At 40.0% G+C, this 18,760-nt stretch overlaps 1 protein-coding gene across 1 annotated transcript; it reads left to right on the forward strand.

Moving 5' to 3' along the window:
• The first annotated feature begins 3,599 nt into the window (after positions 1-3,599).
• SNTN (sentan, cilia apical structure protein) lies at positions 3,600-18,649 on the forward strand. The gene is made up of 4 exons (XM_019728384.2): positions 3,600-3,711; positions 5,730-5,764; positions 13,230-13,369; positions 17,705-18,649. The coding sequence occupies exons 1-4, from the start codon at positions 3,701-3,703 to the stop codon at positions 17,861-17,863; spliced, it is 345 nt and encodes a 114-aa protein (XP_019583943.2). The 5' UTR covers positions 3,600-3,700; the 3' UTR covers positions 17,864-18,649.
• Positions 18,650-18,760: the final 111 nt, after the last annotated feature.

The raw sequence follows: 18,760 nt of genomic DNA on the forward strand, positions 1-18,760 counted from the left end.
TCTTGTTCATCTCAGTAACACTTGCACCAAATTAACAACATAGAAGAGAGTCATTCAATGATAGATTGCAGAAGTGGAATACAAAATTTATATCAGAACAACCCAGTGGTTTGTTTTTGGTTTTGGGGGGTTTTGCCTATAACTATGGCTAAGAAAAAAGGATCTAGCTAAGTAGGTGTCATTGTTCTTTTGCAGCAGCTTGGCAAGATCAACCAAGAAAAAAGGGGAGTGGCAGGGAAGGGCCAGTGTCAGTAGCTGCGATGACACTACCACTGAAAGGTTAAATTGCGAGTGTCTGGCGACATAAACACTGTCTCAGCAGGAAAGAAAGTGTGTTTCTGGAATCCTTTTATTGCAGAGAAAGAACAGAGCTGGGTATAGAATAACAGAATTAGATTAGGCCTTAAAAAAAAAATCAATACAAGTTATCCCAAAGTCCAGAGCCCAACTCTGTAGTTGATTCAACAGTGTTTGTGGCAAGAAAATTGAGGAAGAACTCAGTAAACTAAATTATTCCTATCAAGTTCCCATTGGGGAGGAAAGGAGCTTTACTAAAAGAATTGAGGAGACATGTTGATGAAGAAGTAAGTCCCTGAGACTAAGGGAATTCTTGCCTAGTGGAAGAAAGGACAGCACTGAAAGATAAGGTGCTGACACTGAGTGGAGTGGTAGTTTCCCCTTTGCCAGGCAACCACAGTGGTGCTGGGTGGGGGAGTTCGATCAATTCTTTCCTTGACAGTGGCTTCAAAGTAAAGTGATCCAAGAATTTCATTCTTCAGGTGAATTCATTTGGCAAAAGTTTTGATAAATTTTATTGAAGTAAAACTTGTTTATGTACGTATACACCCACGTGACCACCGCCTATGTCAAGATATAAAACACTTTTATTATCCCCGAAAGTTCCCTCATCCTGCTTCACAGTCACTGTCCCTTCCTGATTAGTTTTAACTTCTGTCCCTATAGATTAGTTTTTCTTGTTCTTGAACTTCATATAAATGGAATCATACAGCACATATATTATTTTTAGTGTCTCACTTTTTTATTTAACATGTTGGTTTTGCAATTTATTCGTGTTTTTGTGTATATTTGTAGTTTGTTCTTTTTTATTGATGAGTAGTATTGCAAAGAGGATAACCAAACAGCCAGTAAGCATATGAAAAAGTACTCGATAGCATTAGTCATGAAGGAAATGCAAATTAAAACCACACTGTGATACCAGAATACCAGAATAAATAAAACCAAAACCATATGTAGAAAATGTTCATAGCCACTTTATTCATAATGGTCCCAAACTGGAAAAAAAAATAAATATCCATCAATAGGACAATGGATACATAGACTGTAGTATTCTCAAATGAAGTTCTACTGTGTGCAAAACAAACTCTTTCTCCTCGTCATCTCTACCTTCAGTGGATATGACACCCTCTTCTTATGATTCTGTTTCATTCTCAGTTTCCTCTGGAAGCACTGGAGTGAGCATTGGACTCTGTACACTGGGGATGTCAAAAACATGTATACAAGTAGACACTTTTATCAACATTGCTCAAGCAGTAGTTCTCCATATCAGAAGTATCTGGATGCTGATGATAACCACTTTGAGCACCTTTTATAATTGCAGAAGTCAAACGTGACTTGTATTCATCTTTGTTATTGATATACATTGAGTATTACAAATTTAAGACAGTTTTCCTTTCTTAAACTATGTATACATTTGTTTGGCACCCTCTGTTTATATCTCCCAGGACCAGATATATGTTCAACTTTCCCCAGTGGATATTAAGCTCTTGAATCTGGGTCACACAACAAACGTCCAATTTCATAAACATTTCCTGAGTATGATGCTGGATCCTGAGAGGAAGATACAAAAATGATTAAGGCATAGTCCCTGCAGAGGAGATAGTCGTTGAGAGCTTGTTTCTTGGAGTCAGAAAGACCCGCGCTTGAAACCCAAGTCTTATTAGCTGTGTGCTCAAGCCCTGATCTAATCTGTGTAAGGTGTGTGCACAATGCAAATAATAATAGTGCCACCCAAAGAGTATTCTAAGAAGTGAATGAGAAAGTACGAATGAAGTGCATAACACAATGTCTGGCACTTAGGAGGTTTTAAATCAATGCTATGTATTATTATTGTTGTGGTTGTTATAATCACAATCTAGTGAGGAGAACAGACAAATCATAACTCACTATGAATACAAAGTAGATGATCAGAAATATTAATATAGAGGTGAAATGTGTTTTAGAGCTTCTTTTTACACTATCCACAGCTCTCCCATACAGTCCGTGTCAGAATCATCCGGAGTGTTTGTTACAAATCCAGATTCTGGAAAACCTACCCAGGGCCCGCTGCTGAGGAAACTACCTCTAGGTTTTCACTTGAGCAGTGAGGTTGGCTCAGGGACATCACCTGATCCAAGGGAGGGAATTGCATAGGCTAACTGACAACCTATGGGGTGGGCTGGCATTAAAACTCTGACCAGTATGAGTAACAGTAATTAGTGAAGCCAATAAAACTCTCTCTCCTCAAATTTAAATGAGACATGCTAAGAAAAGTAGTCAGGAGGTAGAGGGAGGAGAGAAAAGAAAACCCACACAGAGAAGTAAGCAATAAGAGAGTGAGAGGGCTATGTGGTGGAACAGTGACCGGTGATGCAGTAAGATAGCATGTCCCTGGAGCCAACTTGAAGCCTGAACAATGACTATGCTTAGCTTCTCTTGAGATCCCTTCTTACCCATCAACCCACCAGTGAGCTAAGTAATCATTGGTCATGTCTTCCCTGACCCAGACTAATTTGACTGAGTTGGCACATCCCCCAGTTTTTACAGAAAGAACTCTAAGCTAACACAAGTGAAACAGCCTCCCCACTGGTCTTCCTGCATTTACTCTGTTTGCCTCTCTAAACCATTTTTTACATTGAACCTGGAGTGATCTTTCCAAAATGTAAATTTAACTTTATAAACCTCCTTGCTTAGAACTCAAAAATGATTGCCTAATCTTTGGACGTAGAGTGAAAATCCCTTCCTATGGCTCACAAGTCCCTGTATGGTCTAGCCACCATGCCTCCCCTTCGTCCTCAGCTGGGCCTCATTCCCCTCACCTCTCTGGTCCAGCCACACTAGCCTCTCACCACACTGCCTCTAGCTACTGGATTTAGCACAGGCTATTCCATCTGCCTACCTTGTGGATCCCTTGCCCTTTCACCTACTTAACTCCTATACATCATCAAACATCACCTCCCCAGGGATGCCTCCCTGACTGACAGCAATCTCATGGTAACCCCCCTTCATGGTATCGTTCACGGGTGTGACTGTTTGTATGACTGCTTGATTAATATCAGTCTTTGCCACTAAGATTCCTGAGATCAAGGTCTGTATCTGATTTTCCTCACTGCTGTGTCCCCAGTACCTTGTAAGATGCCTCGCCCACAATAGGCACTTGAATATTTGTTGAATGCATGAGTGGTTTAATGTCCACATACAATAACAGTGGGTAAAAGCTCTTCCAAACCTGCCATTGTATAGTTGTCATGGGGTAATTGACAATAGTAACAGTAGGCAAGTGGCTGTTGCTTAGGAAGGGCCAACACACAACAGGAAAGCAGAGTACGTGTGGCTGTGTGCACAGTACCCAGGACCAAGCACTCCACTTGGAAGGGGAGCCCGTCCTTCTGCAGCCCCAATATCCACTTTAGCACCTAGGAAAATGCCCAAAAGGTCAGTGGCACTTGACTCTTCTTTATTGAGTTTAAGTTGCAGGTATATTTCCAAAGAGTTCATATTAACAAATTCATAGCCAAAGTATTGCACATTTGGTGCCTATTACCCACACCAATCTAGCTTTAAATTGAATTGGAAAAATAAAGAGAATAAATTTGCAGCTTTGATTGAAAACTGAAAAGATGATGCAATTAACACAAATATCTTTGATTGCCTCTTGAGAAACATTGGTGAATCAAAATTGGTAGTGATATTAACTGTATAGCATATTTTTTAAATTACCCATGACAGAAGGAAATTGTTTCATATTATTGAAATATGTAAAATTATGGCTAATAAATAAAAGAAATTTTCTCATATAATTCCCCTTAGGGGACCTCTTTTAGTTCAAAAAACATTTTTTGAACACTTAACAAGTGCTAGGTATTCTGCTAGCCCAGAGTGGGAGGTATGAATATAAACTGAATAGCTTCACTCTCAAGAGACTCAGAAACTAATGGAGGAAATCATGACAATAGAAAATAATGCAAGCCATGTTGTAAGTGCACATTGTGCAAAGTGAAAAGAATGCCCATCCTTTATCCTAGGAAGGAGATAATCATGCAGAGCATTTAGAAAGTCAAGAGAAGCTCACCAAGAAGACCATAAAAGGTCACAGATATCATAGATTCCAGCTTCCTAATTTTACAAGAAAAATGAGACCTCCAAAGGTGATGATCTCTTGACCAGTTGATGCTAAAACCAGATCTTGAACCCAGACATTCCCTTTAAGGATACGATATGACCAAGGATATGATATGTCAAAGATATATGTATTTCCAAAGAGTTCAAGTTCAAGACCAAATTCTATTGTTCTTATTGGCTTTCTCAAAATAACTCCAGCTGTTGGGGGCTGAAATATCAAGCAAATATTGATTTGCTCTTTATGAGGGAGCAAGATACACCTTCCTACCTTCCACCTGGCCCCTTCCTAATCTCCTTCTCATGTATCAGGTGAAATAACTTTCCAAAATGCAAATCTGACCATGTCATTCCCTTCCTTCCCAATACCCTTAGGATAATGACCTGAGTCTTTCATAAGGCTTGATGTGGTCTGGCCCTGACCCTGGATTGCAGCCTCACTTTCCACCACTAATCTCCTTCCTTCTCCAGGTTCCAACCACCTGTGCCTCCTTTGGCTCTTCAATCACGCGTGCTTTCTCCCACTTCAGTGCCTCAGCACACACTCTTCCCTCTGCTTGGAACACTCTTCCTCCTTCTTCACCTATTGATTCATTAGGCTTAGATAAAATGCCATTACTCTGCCCCGTGGACTGGTTAGTCCTTCACTGCCCTCTGTATGTGCTCTGCCATTACTCTTCAGTGAGTTACCTGTTTAATATCTATCTTCTGCACTAGACTGTAAGCCCCCAAGAGTGCAGGAACACTACCTTTCACTGATGCCCCCCCACCCCCTAGCACAACACCTTCATTCTTAGGTAGGCTAAGTTGTCAGAACAAATAAACTTCAAATCTTCAGCGTTTTACAGAACAAATAAGTTATTTTTGTCTTTTTCATGTAACAGTCCAGAGTAGGGCTTACAGGTCAGTGGCAGTTTTACTCCATAAAACCATATAGGGACACAGGCTGATGTGGCTTGTGGCTTAAACATGTGTCTTCCAAAATATCCCTGATAATTTCTATGTTAATCAGCTGGAAATGGGAAAGCGCGTGGAAGAGCTTATGTGGAAGGTGATCACTTCTCTTCTACTCTTTTCCATTGGGGGGAGTTTAGTCACATGGTCACATAAATACACAAAAGACAGGATATTCGGGCGAGCCATTGCCAAGCACGTCTTTATGATGTGGCCAGGGGAGAAAGAATTTTAAAACACAGATGGCTGCTCCACTAGAATGCTCAGTGACTATTTATTGAAAATAATGAATCTTTAAGCCATTGTATTGCTCTATGTTAGGTGCTGATATCAATACCCAAACTCCCAGAGTCATTATGTCTCTTTCATTTTGTTGGCAGCATTGCAATCTCCAAACAACTGGCTTCGATAAAAGGTAAGGTGTGGGGTGACTGAGACATATGCATTTCTTCTCTACCATGACAGTATGTCAAGAGTTAAAAATAACAGGCCATGAAAGATGCCAAGATGTAAGGGAACTTGTGGATAATCCATCAAACATTCAGAATGTTCTTTTTAAAGATTTGGGAACTGAGGCCAGTGATAGGAATTCACTCACCCAAACTCAGTCCATTGAAGGCCAGGAAGAGCGTGGGTCCCCTGACTCCTAACTGAGTGACCTTCCCCCCACCCAGTCGCCGCTCCATGGGCAGATATCAGTGTGTCCCGCGCAAGATCGTCAGTGTCTGACTCATGAATGTTCAGTGGAACTCAGGGTGCAATCAACCCCCCACTGCCTCTCTTTATTGAGTAAAAACAGTGTGGCCAACTCCCAAAGTATAAATATTTGCCCTCACAATTCCATTTTTATAGGTAAGATAGCTTTAGAGCTAACACTATTGCTGTGGAAATAATAATATAAGAACAACACTTATATACTTGGATCATTACCTTATTCCAAACTGTGTGACTAAATATGTGTACCGAGTAACAGGCAGAGCTGGATATCACACACTGCAGTTGTTTTTCCTTGTAGATGGCTGGACGATGTCACCAAAAGAAACTCTTTATATTTTTATTTAAATAAATCTTCATCTTGATGAAAATATTATTTTTACACTATCGCAACACAAGAGACCCCTAATTTCTGTCTTACAATTTACATAATTTCAGGCACTTTTGATAATTTCCATGATAACATCAAATCCAGGTCATGACAAATATCTATGACATTTCTAATGCTTCCTTTGTGCCACATTTATCGCCATACCTTAACAAAACACAGGAGAACCACGGCTCATCTTCCCAGAACATGTTATGTTCAATGGTAGGTAACTTTAAATGTTATTCATTGAAATCAGACATGCATAGATCATAGAATAGAAGCCAATATGAACCCACATTTCTGGCAAGTTGGGCTTATGCCCTTGATCTCTTGGGGGTGGGCGTGGGTAGGGGTTGAGTACATATTTGCCTCTGTGATTTAAACATGTTTTATAGTGGAAAAGTTTGAGACGTACTGGAGTATTGGGAAAACTACTGATTCAGCAAGAAAAGAGCAGAGGCCTAGTTTTTAGTTCTGCCACATACTACCAGTGTGAACCTACACAAACAACTTCTCTCCTGTCTTCATTATCAAAAAACAACTAATATTAGGAAAAGTTCTAAAATGAGGTGATTCTGACACCCTGCTGTACTGAGAGTTGTGTTTCTATTACACTAAAGTGTCAGGAGCTCACTAGATCAAATGCTTGTTGTTTAGTGTATCATGTTCCAGGACAGGTGACAAGAAAGAAGCAGAGAATTATTCTAAAGTTCAAGTCAGCTCAGTTCAGCTCACATAGACAGGCCGACAACACGCCAGAGCCTGAGAATGAATGCAAAGAGAAATAAGATACAGTAACGGTTTTCAGGGAACATTAGTCTAGAACTGCACTGTCCAGCATGGTAGCCGCTAGCCACATGTAGATACTGAACACTTAAAATGTGGTTAGCTTGAATTGAAATGTGCTGTACCTGTAAAATATATATCCGATCTAAGAGACTTAGTAGAAAATAGTCCAATATATCTCAATAATTTGTTCATATTGATCACACGTTAAAGTGATATTTTTGATATATTGGGTTAAATAAGAGATAGTATTAAGATAATGTTATCTGTTTCTTTTTACTTTTTAATGTGGCTACTAGAAAGTTTTAAGTTATTATTATGGCTCGCATTACATTTCTTTTGGAACAGCACTGTTCTAGAAGGTAATTTAGACAAATAAACAGAGTGTTTCAGTCCAAAAGCGTGAGGGTTATGATAAGTTTATGTAAAAGAGAGTAGAGAAGCACAAAGGAGGGACAGGCACAATTTCAGGTTTTGGGAAAGAGTCTTACAGAATACACTGCCTGAAAAACAACATTTAAAGACAGTATGCATCATGGTAAGGGAACAGACTGGTCGTGTAACCTTTAGTGAGCCACTTAACCTCTCTGTGCCTCAGTTTTCTCTTCTATAAAGTGGGCATGATACTGGGACCTACCTCAGAAGGCAAATATAAGAATGAAATGAGTTGAATTGTGTACATCCCAAGGAGGAGTGGCTGGCATATTGAGTATGAGCTCCATAATCGTTCATTACTACCATCCACCAGAACTCAAGCTCCAGGAAATCAAGGCTTATTCTCTTGATTAGTACTCACCGCTCTATCTCTACAACCAGGATGGGGGCCTGACAATAAATTCTAGTTGGGGGAGTAGAGTGTTTAAGGCACTACACACAGTTCAGTATTACTAACGTGTAAAAAGTGAGGTAGGAAATAGCAAGAGAGGTGAACATGAAGTGGCCCGTTTTAATGCCCTCTTCACACTCCCATTCCAGAGGCAGAAGAGCCAATAAATGTTGCCAAAAGAAAAACATCAACCCTCTGCATTTTTAATAGCACCCAGCCCTTTACATGCTTTCACGTATTTGCTCACAACTCTGCGAAGCAGACAGGGCAGGAATTAGGGGGCAACATGCTGAGTTTATTAAGTGAAGAATCCAGCCATAAAAACAGGAAACCAAACCGCTTTACAAAGTATCCTCAGTGTTGGTAGGATAACCACAGCTCCTTAGTAACTTTTATTTTTAATATTTTCTAGTTCTCTTTTTACCATGAGCATATGCTATTTTATAGTCAGGGGGAAATGTATGCTGTGTTTAAAAGGAAGGAGGAGAAGGAAGACAGGTTGGCGAGTCCGGATGGAGGCCTCATCTCGCGTGCAGTCAGATCTGAACTCCTTCTGAGGGTTGGAAAATGTCTGGACTCCACAGCCTCCATGGGGACGCCCTTACCATTGGATATTCCAAAGGGGCAGATCACTCTATGGGCTTTGAATTTGAGACTTTCTCATCTTTTCTCTCCCACTTTTGAGCACTGTGGTCTTAAAGTTCTTAATCTCTCCATGTGTCGCTTTCCAATATGTAAAACTGAGACACAAATAGTACCTACCTTTTGGAATTAAATATGATTATGTTTGAAAGGCACCTAGCACATAATAAACAAAGAAGGTGTCTGCCATTATTTGCAAGCTCACTCACAGCTTGGAAATCACCCCTTTCTTGCCAGAAGGGCAGAGCCAGGAAGACAAGAGGCTATTGTACCCCATGAGAAGTCTCAGACCCGATAAAGCAACTCATACTAAGCCCTTTCTAATTATTCTTCTTTATTCATTAATAAGTCAGCTGGTCAAAATCACGGAAGAAATATTTACCTCTGAAGGAAGTAAGGAGTTTCCTCTTAAGAAGCAATTTGCTTCTTAAAGGTAGGATTGTTTATAAAACAGTTTATTCTTTAGCCACTTAAATTCAAGTTTACCATTATATAGCACCCCAACACCTCAAATACACACACCTCAGGAAAGATAGACATGAGCTAAAAGAAAAATGCCTATCACCTTGTAGTTTTGATGAGCAGGAAAATCTTGGGTAATTGAAAAGAATCCCAATTCTAAATGCAGGTTTCCAGATGTGGCAGAAGTGAATGGATACGGTGGAGGGGTAGGGGGAGAGAAAGCTAAAAATAGAATTCAAAAAGCAGGGAATTTTCTGAAGCTGGGGTTCTAGGCTAGATGAAGGGGCAACCACTGGACCAGCAGACAGAAGCAGGAAATGTAAGGCACCGAGACTGAGGAACAAAAACCAGGGAGGAAATCAAGGAGTAAGAAGTTGAGGACACAGGTTTTGCAGACATTCATTTGTGAAGCACCTACTATGTGCTAGACATTTTTCTAAGTGCAGAAGTGTCCACAGAACACAAGAGAACCAAAAAAAAAAAAAAAAAAAAAATCCTTGTCTTCATGAGTCTTATGTTTTTGACATGGATCCAAATTCAGGACCTGCCACTCACTAGTAATGTGTTCTCAAAAAGACTAGCTCCTTTCTCCATCTATGAAATGGTATAATGATGGAGAGACATACTGTGTTCATGGATTGGAAAGGTTAATGTAGTAAAGACATCAATTCTCCCCAAATTGCTTCCTAGGCCTAATGCAATTCCTATTAAAATTTAAGGTTTTTGAAAACAGACAAACTTATTCTAAACTTTATAGGAAAAAGGAAAAGGCCTTAAAATAGCCAAAATAATTTTGAAAAAGAATCAAGTGTCAGGAATCATTCCCTCCAATGTTAAGACTTACCATACAGCTGCAGGAACCAGAACACTATGACAAGGATTAGACACAGATCAGTGCAACAGAATAGGAGACTCAGAGATTGGCCCACACAGATATGCTCAACTTATTTTTGACAAAGATGCAAAAACAATTCAATGAAGGAAGAACAGAGTTTTCAACCGTTGGTGCTGGAATAATTGGTCATCCACGGGTAAAAAGATGAACCTCCACCTAACTCTCACAACTTAAACAGAAATGAACTCAAAATGGATCACAGATTTAAATGTAAAACATGAAATTATAAAACTTTTAATTATACGTAAGACAAATGTTTCATAAGAGAAAAAAAGCAGATAAATCAGACTTCATAAAACTTAAAAACATTTCCTCCACAGAAGACACCATTGAGAGGATAAAAACACAATTTACACACTGGGGAAAAATATTTGCAAATCACACAGCCCATCAATGACTTGAATCTTTAATAGATGCAGAACTCTCAAATCTCAAAAAGAAATTTAAATTCAATTATAAAATGGGCAAAATCCATGAACGGGCTTGAACAGACATTTCACCAAGGAAGATAGACAGATGGCAAACAAGCACATGAAAAGCTGTTCAGCATCATTAGCCACTAGGAAATACAAATTAAAACTACACTGATATCTCTCCACACACCTATCAGAATTGCTAAAATAAATAGTGACAACACAAATGCAGGTAAAGTTGGAGAAAAACTAGATTTCTTACACATTGCTTATGGGACTATAAAATGGTACATCCACTGTGGACAACAGCTTATAATTTCTTAAAAACAACAGCAAAAAAAACATGGGCTATCATATAACCCAGTAATTTTACCCTTCGGTATTTACTCCAAATAAAAGAAAAATCATGTTTTGTATGGTAATAACTTGTACAAAAATGTTCGCACAAGATTGATTTGTAATAGACAAAATTATAAGCCATCCAACGTCCCTAAAGGGTGAATTGTTAAATCAACTATGGTACATTTATGTCGTGGATTACTATAGTAAATGTTATAATAATTCCTATGGTCATAATAAGAATTAAATATACAACTCATTACAGTATCTGGCACATAATAGATGCACAGTAGACGACGACTTTCTGTCCCAACCAGATTGTGTATGCACATGTCCTTGACTTGCTTTAGCTTGGAGCAAATAAGTGAGTACTCCTGAGTGAGGGGCATCCATTTGCAGGGCCAGGAAGTCCAAATAATTTAAGCTTCGGGCTAAATGGTGGGGGAAATGGCATGGGAGAATGGAGAGGGCATATATTTCCTCATGCAACAGGGAGAGATGCCAACCCATTGATTAGGATGCTTGGCAGAAGGTTCTTATACACAAAAACATGTAATGTCGCCATTTAGCCTGAGTCCTGCTCGGACATACAGTAAAAACTGAGAAGGCCCCATACTGGTTCCTGCATCCATTCTTCTTACCTCTTGCCCTTCCCTCTCCTCTTTAACTGAAAAAAACAAAAAACAAAAGAAAGGTGCTTAAAACCCTGCAATGCCTTTTCTCTACACTTGAGAGAAAATCTTGATTCCTTTCCACAGCCTGTGAGCCCAGCATGGTCTAGCCCTGCCTACTTTTCCTCATCAAACACCCTTCAGGCTCCTAGACTCCAGCCACTGCTGTCTTCTCGCAGCTCCTCCAACTGATCTGAGATGACTTCTGATCTGGCGTGTAGAGCATGACTCCTGATCTGAGCCTTTGCATACACTGCTGCCTAAGCCGGGAACACTCCGCGCAACCCGAACCCCAGCCCGACACCACACCCTTTCACAAGCAGGCTCCTTCTCATTCTATGGGTCCTAGCTTAGATATTAATGTCCTTCTAGATGCCTCCAAGACCACCTACCTAAGTCGTTTTCCTCCCAGTCCCATTCCATAATTTCTGTTTTTTCTGTCTCTGTACCATCTTTGTCTCATACAACACACATTGTATGTATATTATATACAAGGTCGAACAATTAAGTTCATGAACTTTCCACCGTGCACTTACATGGCGGAAAGTTCGCGAACTTAATTATCTGACCTTCATATGTATATGGAGAAATAATGATCAAATATATGTAAAACAAATATGTATGTATACGCACATATCCTCTTGATTATTATTTATTTCTCCACTAGATTGTAAGATAGATGAGGGCAGAGGCCACATCTGGTTGTGTCACCTCTGTGTGCGCAGCCCCTCGGGACAGTACCAGGAACATAGGTGACTGCTCACTACAAAAGTCACATTATTCTGACTGATCAACATCCTATGAATTGACTACTATTGCATGTATCATGGGCTGAAAGCTGTGGGATTTTGTTTTTCTTTTCTTCTTTTCTTATTCATTCATTTAACAGCATGTATTAGCACCTACTATGTAGCTGGCATCTGCGTGGTCACTAGGAATATAATGATAAAGAAAGGTATGATCCCTGGCCGAATGGACCTTGCATTCTAATTGGGGAGGAAGACAGTTAAACATGGAATAACTGCAACGTGTGAGCAGTTCTATAACAGGGGCTGTATCAGAGACCAAGAGGACAGAGAACATAAGAAGTTCTGCACTGTGCCTTGTGCAGCTCTTGCTGTTCACTGGATGCCACCCACTGGAAAGGAATGAGTTAGCACCGCCCTTTCAAGGAGCTGAAACCAGAGAAACCAGCTAGGAGATTGCTGTGTTTGAGACAGTGCATCAAAGAAACCGCTCCTCTATCATGACATCATAGAGCTTGTTCTGGATCTCATTCTCCTTTATCACACGGGCATGAGGTGATATTCTACCTGACAGAGAGCATTCGTTCCACAAGGGCAAGACTTTGCTTTATTCGGTGAGGTATCCTCAATGCCAGGGCCTGAGCCTAGCACATAGCAGATGCTCCATAAATATTTTACAGATCAGAAAACCCAAGGTAGAGAGGTGAGGCTTATTCCAAGGTTAGATGGCAAGTATGGTATATCTTGGATATCATGGATAGATGGGATGTCTCATCCTAATTCTATTAATTCTAATTGATCCTGAAAGAATTTTTGTTCTCCATTGTTTAAAGGTCCAGGACAAGACACCCCCATGTCCCATGTCCAGTGGGGAGCAAATAGTCCAAGGACAGGGCCTCGCTGACAGACACCTTCCAACCCTGCTCTGTGCAGTTCTCTTAACAGATGTAGTCCCACGTCTGGGGAAAGATTATTTCCAACCTGGGCCTCATCATTGTGTATTTCTTCTCTCACAGCTCTGGGGAAGGGCTCAGAACTGGAAAAAGCCATCGCCACCGTTGCTCTGATATTCAGAAATTCTTCTGACCCTGATGGTAAACTTGAAAAAGCTACTGCCAAAAACCTGCTGCAAACCCAATTTAGGAATTTCACAGAGGTAAGAAAATTAACAGGCACACAGAACAGGAGCCACACCATAATGACTGTTCCAAAGAGCCTATAACTACAGCTGAAGGGCCCATCATGTTGTTTCATTCAACAGATATTTATTGAGTACCTACATATGTCAGCAGGTGAGCTGAGCGCTGAGATTAATGCAATGAACAAGCTACCAATCCAGCAGAGTAGAGAGATATGCTGAAAAAGTAATTAGTAATCAAAGGATGGTGAACTTGTAGAGCATGCAGTGCAAGAGTAAAACAGAAGGACCATCTTCAGGTGGGTGGTCAAAAAAGGGCTCCTGGAAAATTATGGTATATTTGAGATCTAAAGAAGGAGCAAGAGTTAGCAAGTCAAGGGGTTGGGGTGAAATGATAGCGTTCCAAGAAGAGGGAATGGCAGCTGCAAAGGCCTTGAAGCATGTCAAAGACCTATGAGGGCCAGGAAGTATTTGGTAAGAAAAGGGAAGGAAGTAGGAAGCAGCGGTTGTTGTAGGCCAGGAGGTGGAGAGAAGCCAAATCTCACAGTCATAGCCTGAGGGCAGAAGGAAGCCAGAAATGGTTTCTAAGTACAGGCGGAAGAAATTACAAAAGCTACAGATTAGATTGGGGTAAGGGTGAGGGTGAGACAAAGAAGAAGGGAGTGACTGCACGGAAGCAATCTAAACAGAAGATGATGTGGTGGTTTAGATTAAAACGGTGAATGTGAGAGACATGTGCAAGGTGAAATGAACAGCGTCTGAGCGTTGATTGGCTGTGGCTTTTGAAGGACAGAAGGAGAAAATTATGATAACCCAGTTCTGACTTGGGGGGGGAAATAACGAGTAATAAATCCCTTTCTCAGAGAAGAGAAAGACTGAAGAATCAGCAAATTTGAAATGAGGTGGGGGTGGGAGGAGGTGATGAATTGCATTAGAATGTGGCAATTTTAAGATGTCCACGAAACATAGAGGTGAAACTCAGCAACAGGATACATGAATTGGGAAGTCAACATTCAGACGTGAGAATTAGCAGTGTATAAAGGGTCACTGACCTGAAGGAAGTGACCTAAATCACCTAGGAGCATATTTGTCAAATTCAGTCATTTGAATACTATCTTCAACATTTTTCCCATATTTCCTATAGTCTGTATTATAATTTATTTAGAACTTCTTTCTTTGAGTTAAACTTCTACTTAAATAAATTCATTTTATAAGTACATTTGATCACAATTCTAAATGTAAATTCAGTGGGTAAAAGTGGAAGGTAGTAAAAAATAAATAGTTGACTATTAATTCTTATTAACTCTTATTTAATATTTATTCTTGCATCACCTCAAATTGCATTACATTCCACCAGCAGTGTATCTTCATTCTTTGGGAAATATTGGCCTAGGGGAAATGAGTAAGCATTACATGTAATTTAAAAGACAAATACAAAAGATTTAAAAGGTAAGTAACTTCCTGTGAATCTATGATTATTTCAAGTGAGAGTATGTAAAATTGGCTTTTTTTTAAGATTCCACGCATATGTGATTTTTTTTTTAAAAGGTTGATTTGATAGAAACAGAGAATAGAATGGTAGTTGCCAGAGTTTGGGGGGAGGAGACAGCGGGCTGATGAGGTCAAAAGGTATAAATTTTCAGTTATAAAAATAAGTTCTGAGGATCTAGTATATACATGGTGATTATAGATAATAATATGGTATTGTATACTTGAAAGTTGTTGAAAGTACATTTTAAGCATTCTTACCACACAGAAAAAAAGAGTTAACTATGTGAGGTGACGGGTTTGTTAATTATCTTGATTTTGGTAACCATTCCACGACGTATATGTATGTATGTCAAATCATCACATTGTACACTTCAAATCGTATTTATCAATTATTCCTCAATAAAGTTTTAAATAAAAGTGTGTGTATGTGAATATGTGTGTGAGAGAGACAGCTAGATGACAGACAGACAGAAACTATAATGTGATACACAGAAAATGATTGAAAAAAAAGTTAATAATAGCTATCTTTGGGTAATGGGGTAAAGGGTTATTTTTACATTCTCCTTTTTAAAAATATTTTTCTAAATGTCCAATATTAAACATGTATTGCTTTTGAAATTTAAAAAAATTATGAAAAGCTATTTTTTTCAGATAGAAATATCAGGCAGAATTTGACAAATGATAGAAAGGTCTGGGGAGTCTTTAACGAGAGGATGGGTGCATCAGAGGCCAAAAGAAATGACAAACCCCCAAGAAAAACAAGACCTTGTACCTGGCCACCTGGTATATCCTCAGGGAGCTTTCAACAAGGATGAAAACAAAGACCTAGCGGATGGATCATCCTGATATAACCTGTCTTCCTCGTGAGAACACCAGAGGAAAAAACAGTTGAAACCAACATCATTAGGAAAGACACCTTTAGCCTCGCGTCTCTGGGTGTAGGCTACACATGAGAAAGGCGCCAGTTTCTGGACCTCTAGGAGCAGAGATCCCACCCAGGTGTCAGTGCAGCCCTGCCCGCTGCTCAGGATGAGAGGCAACAGAAAGCCAAAAACATATTTCAGGGGATTCCAGAGGACAGCTCATCCTGGGGCATTCTCGGTATCAATGAAGACAGCATAACCTCACTGAGCAAGCATCTGGGTAATGTCAGAAGCTGCCTAGGACCAGCCATCCTGCTTCATGAGATCCTCTAATGAGACAGGTTAGTAGTGTGTTGCTAGGTAGACAGGGAGGTCCCCGGTGGAATAAACAAAAGGCAGCCATATCCTGAAACTCCATGATCTGGAATGTCTCCTTCACTCAGGATGGGCAAACAGGACAAACCTAATAGATAAATTCCATTAGAAAGCTCCATCCCCCTTCCCCAAACAGACAAGGGAAGGCATAAAAGTAAGAGCTTTTGCCTCAGTCACTGGGCAACCCCATTTGGGACCTCTTCCCTGCTCGGGAGCTCTGACCCTTTGCTCTCAATAAATTATCCTCTTTTTAAAACTCTTTGCCTCTCCTGGGTCCGTGTTTCCATTCTTCAGTCTCTCGAGACACAATCCCAGCACTCACTCACGCACTCCAAAGTCCCCTACGTCATTTGGGGACTCACAGAGACTTATTCCTACTCACTAATAGCTTCCTCCTAAATCCGCAGGTGGAGTTCTCTAGTAAACTGAACTGGACCTTGCGGCTGAGGCCTGGGTGCTAAGGGCAACAGCTCCTTTCTCATAAGCCGAAACATAATTTGGGGGATCTTAACCCTCTATAACCAGTCAAATATAATAAAACTGACACCTAAAGGCACTGCTAAGAGCATACAAAAGCAAAGATGGCTGCTCAGGCCCCAAGAGGGCTGGACCCAGTCAGCTGCATGTTGTAACAATACTATGCAGAAAAAAGGAAAAAAGACCCACCACCATCTCCGACTAAGCAAGTGTGGTTCCACTAGTAACGTGCTCCTATGTCTGTCTCAGAATCTGACCCTTTCAACACAGTATTCAGCTCTCTTGGAGGGACTGGGAGAGCTCCTTCAGCCCTCGCTGGTAGGTGTGGCGTCTCGGGGAGAACCAGCCTACAGAAACAAGAATGGTCTAAGCCTGTAAGAGGAATGTCATCTTTTTAACATGTCTTAGTCCTCGCTGTGATGGTTTTTACAACTAGCACATGGGTGAGCATTTACGGTTGAGCTAAATGAAACAAAGCTCAGTATAACATTGAATCAAATTACATTAACATTTTTAATGCCACTTGGGAAGATATTTCACAAGCTGTAGTTGGAAACTGAAAAGCCTCTCCATGTACGAATTATGCACATGTTTTCTTTCAATCCATTTATAAGGACTATGAACTCGGATTTGAATTGTGATCAAACTGAATGCTGAAAAATCTTCCAAAGCACACATTTTCTTTTACCATATTTTATTCCATATTCCTGGATAATCTCATTGTTCAGTGGAACACATACTGTATAATACCCATAACAAAGAGATTATATTTTGAAAATCTGAAAACATAACACTATCTGTGTTTGAAGAGAGGCAGGAGAGCTTAGCGGTTAAAAAGTGTTGGCTAGGCAGCCAAGGCTATGAGTCTGGATCCCACCAGAAGCTGCCTCACTTGGAGCAAGTTACTTAAATCTTGCTGAGTCTCTGATACTGCACTTGGGAAGTGGGGTAATTATAGCACATATTCAATAAGGTGACCGCCAGGACTCAGTGATGACCCATGAAAAGATTTAACAAAGTGCTTGACTAGTAACGTAGCAACTTGACAGTTATTATTGTTAATAACATGTTTATTGTTGCTTATTATCTGTAAAACCAAGGTGGCACAACGAATTAGCTTTTTACTTTTTCTTCTATATTTTTACAGGGACAAGAAACCAAATCAACATATAAAGACCTGCTTTCTGAACTAGACGAGCATGTAGAAAGCAAGCTTGATTTTGAGGATTTCATGATCCTACTGATAACTATCACTGTGATGTCAGATTTGCTACAAAATATATGGAATGTAAAAATTATGAAATAAACAGTTTTAAACATGTAGTTAGACAAAATAGTGGCAAAAGACAGTGTTAATGATTAAAGCTTTTCTCCCCATTTTATTTTCAATTAATTGAGTGTACTTGCCATGCACCTGGGATAGCCTGGGACGGTTCTGATTGCTAATCTTCAGACCCAATATAACGCCAAAACTCTAGGCATACTCTTCAGGAATATTTGAATAATATGGTCTCTGGGTACTTTACAACATAATAGATTTCATATCACTGAATATCGCATTGCTTTTGCTGAGTCAGGGGTGACTTAGAGCACTTTCTTTATAGTGAGTGAGGCACTCATTCATTAAGCGATATTTGTTGAGCATCTACTCGACAGTACTGCTGAGGATGCAGTAATGAACCAGCCAGACAATCCCTGCCCTCCCACACGCCTCACACATGCGAGCAGAAGAGATGGACATTTGAACAATGTATTAATCAATTGCATATACAGTATAATTATAACTGAGATAAGGGCGATAGGATACTAAAAGAGCTGCTGTCACCTGACGTGGGCTTACTGGTCAAACAAGCTTTACTGACATTCTGCAAAAGACAAAATTATAGGGGAAAAAAAAAAAGCAGCTCAGTGGTTGCCAGGGCTATGGCTGGTAAGCAGAGTTGTCCACAAAGGGGCATAACAGAACTTTTAGGGAGATAGAAATGTTCTGTATCTTTATTGTGGTGGTAGTTTCATGACCACATGCATGTGTCAAACTCTTAGAACTGTACATTTAAAATGGTGACTATTACTGTATGTAAATTATTCTTAAATAAACATGACTTAAAACAAACAAACAAAAACCCCAATATCCTTGTACTATCTGACCATGGTTTAGTGAACAACTCCTTGAGATTGTGGTCTAAAAGTGGTCAAGGCCAAA

Source organism: Rhinolophus sinicus, linkage group LG10 (genome assembly GCF_036562045.2).
Source record: "Rhinolophus sinicus isolate RSC01 linkage group LG10, ASM3656204v1, whole genome shotgun sequence".
NCBI lineage: Eukaryota > Metazoa > Chordata > Mammalia > Chiroptera > Rhinolophidae > Rhinolophus > Rhinolophus sinicus.

Bases quoted from the DNA above. Each gene is read 5' to 3' on its own strand.
- SNTN (XM_019728384.2), top strand. The intron at 5,765-13,229 runs GTAAGGTGTGGG...CTTCTCTCACAG, and splicing joins ACAACTGGCTTCGATAAAAG to CTCTGGGGAAGGGCTCAGAA. The intron at 13,370-17,704 runs GTAAGAAAATTA...ATATTTTTACAG, and splicing joins AATTTAGGAATTTCACAGAG to GGACAAGAAACCAAATCAAC.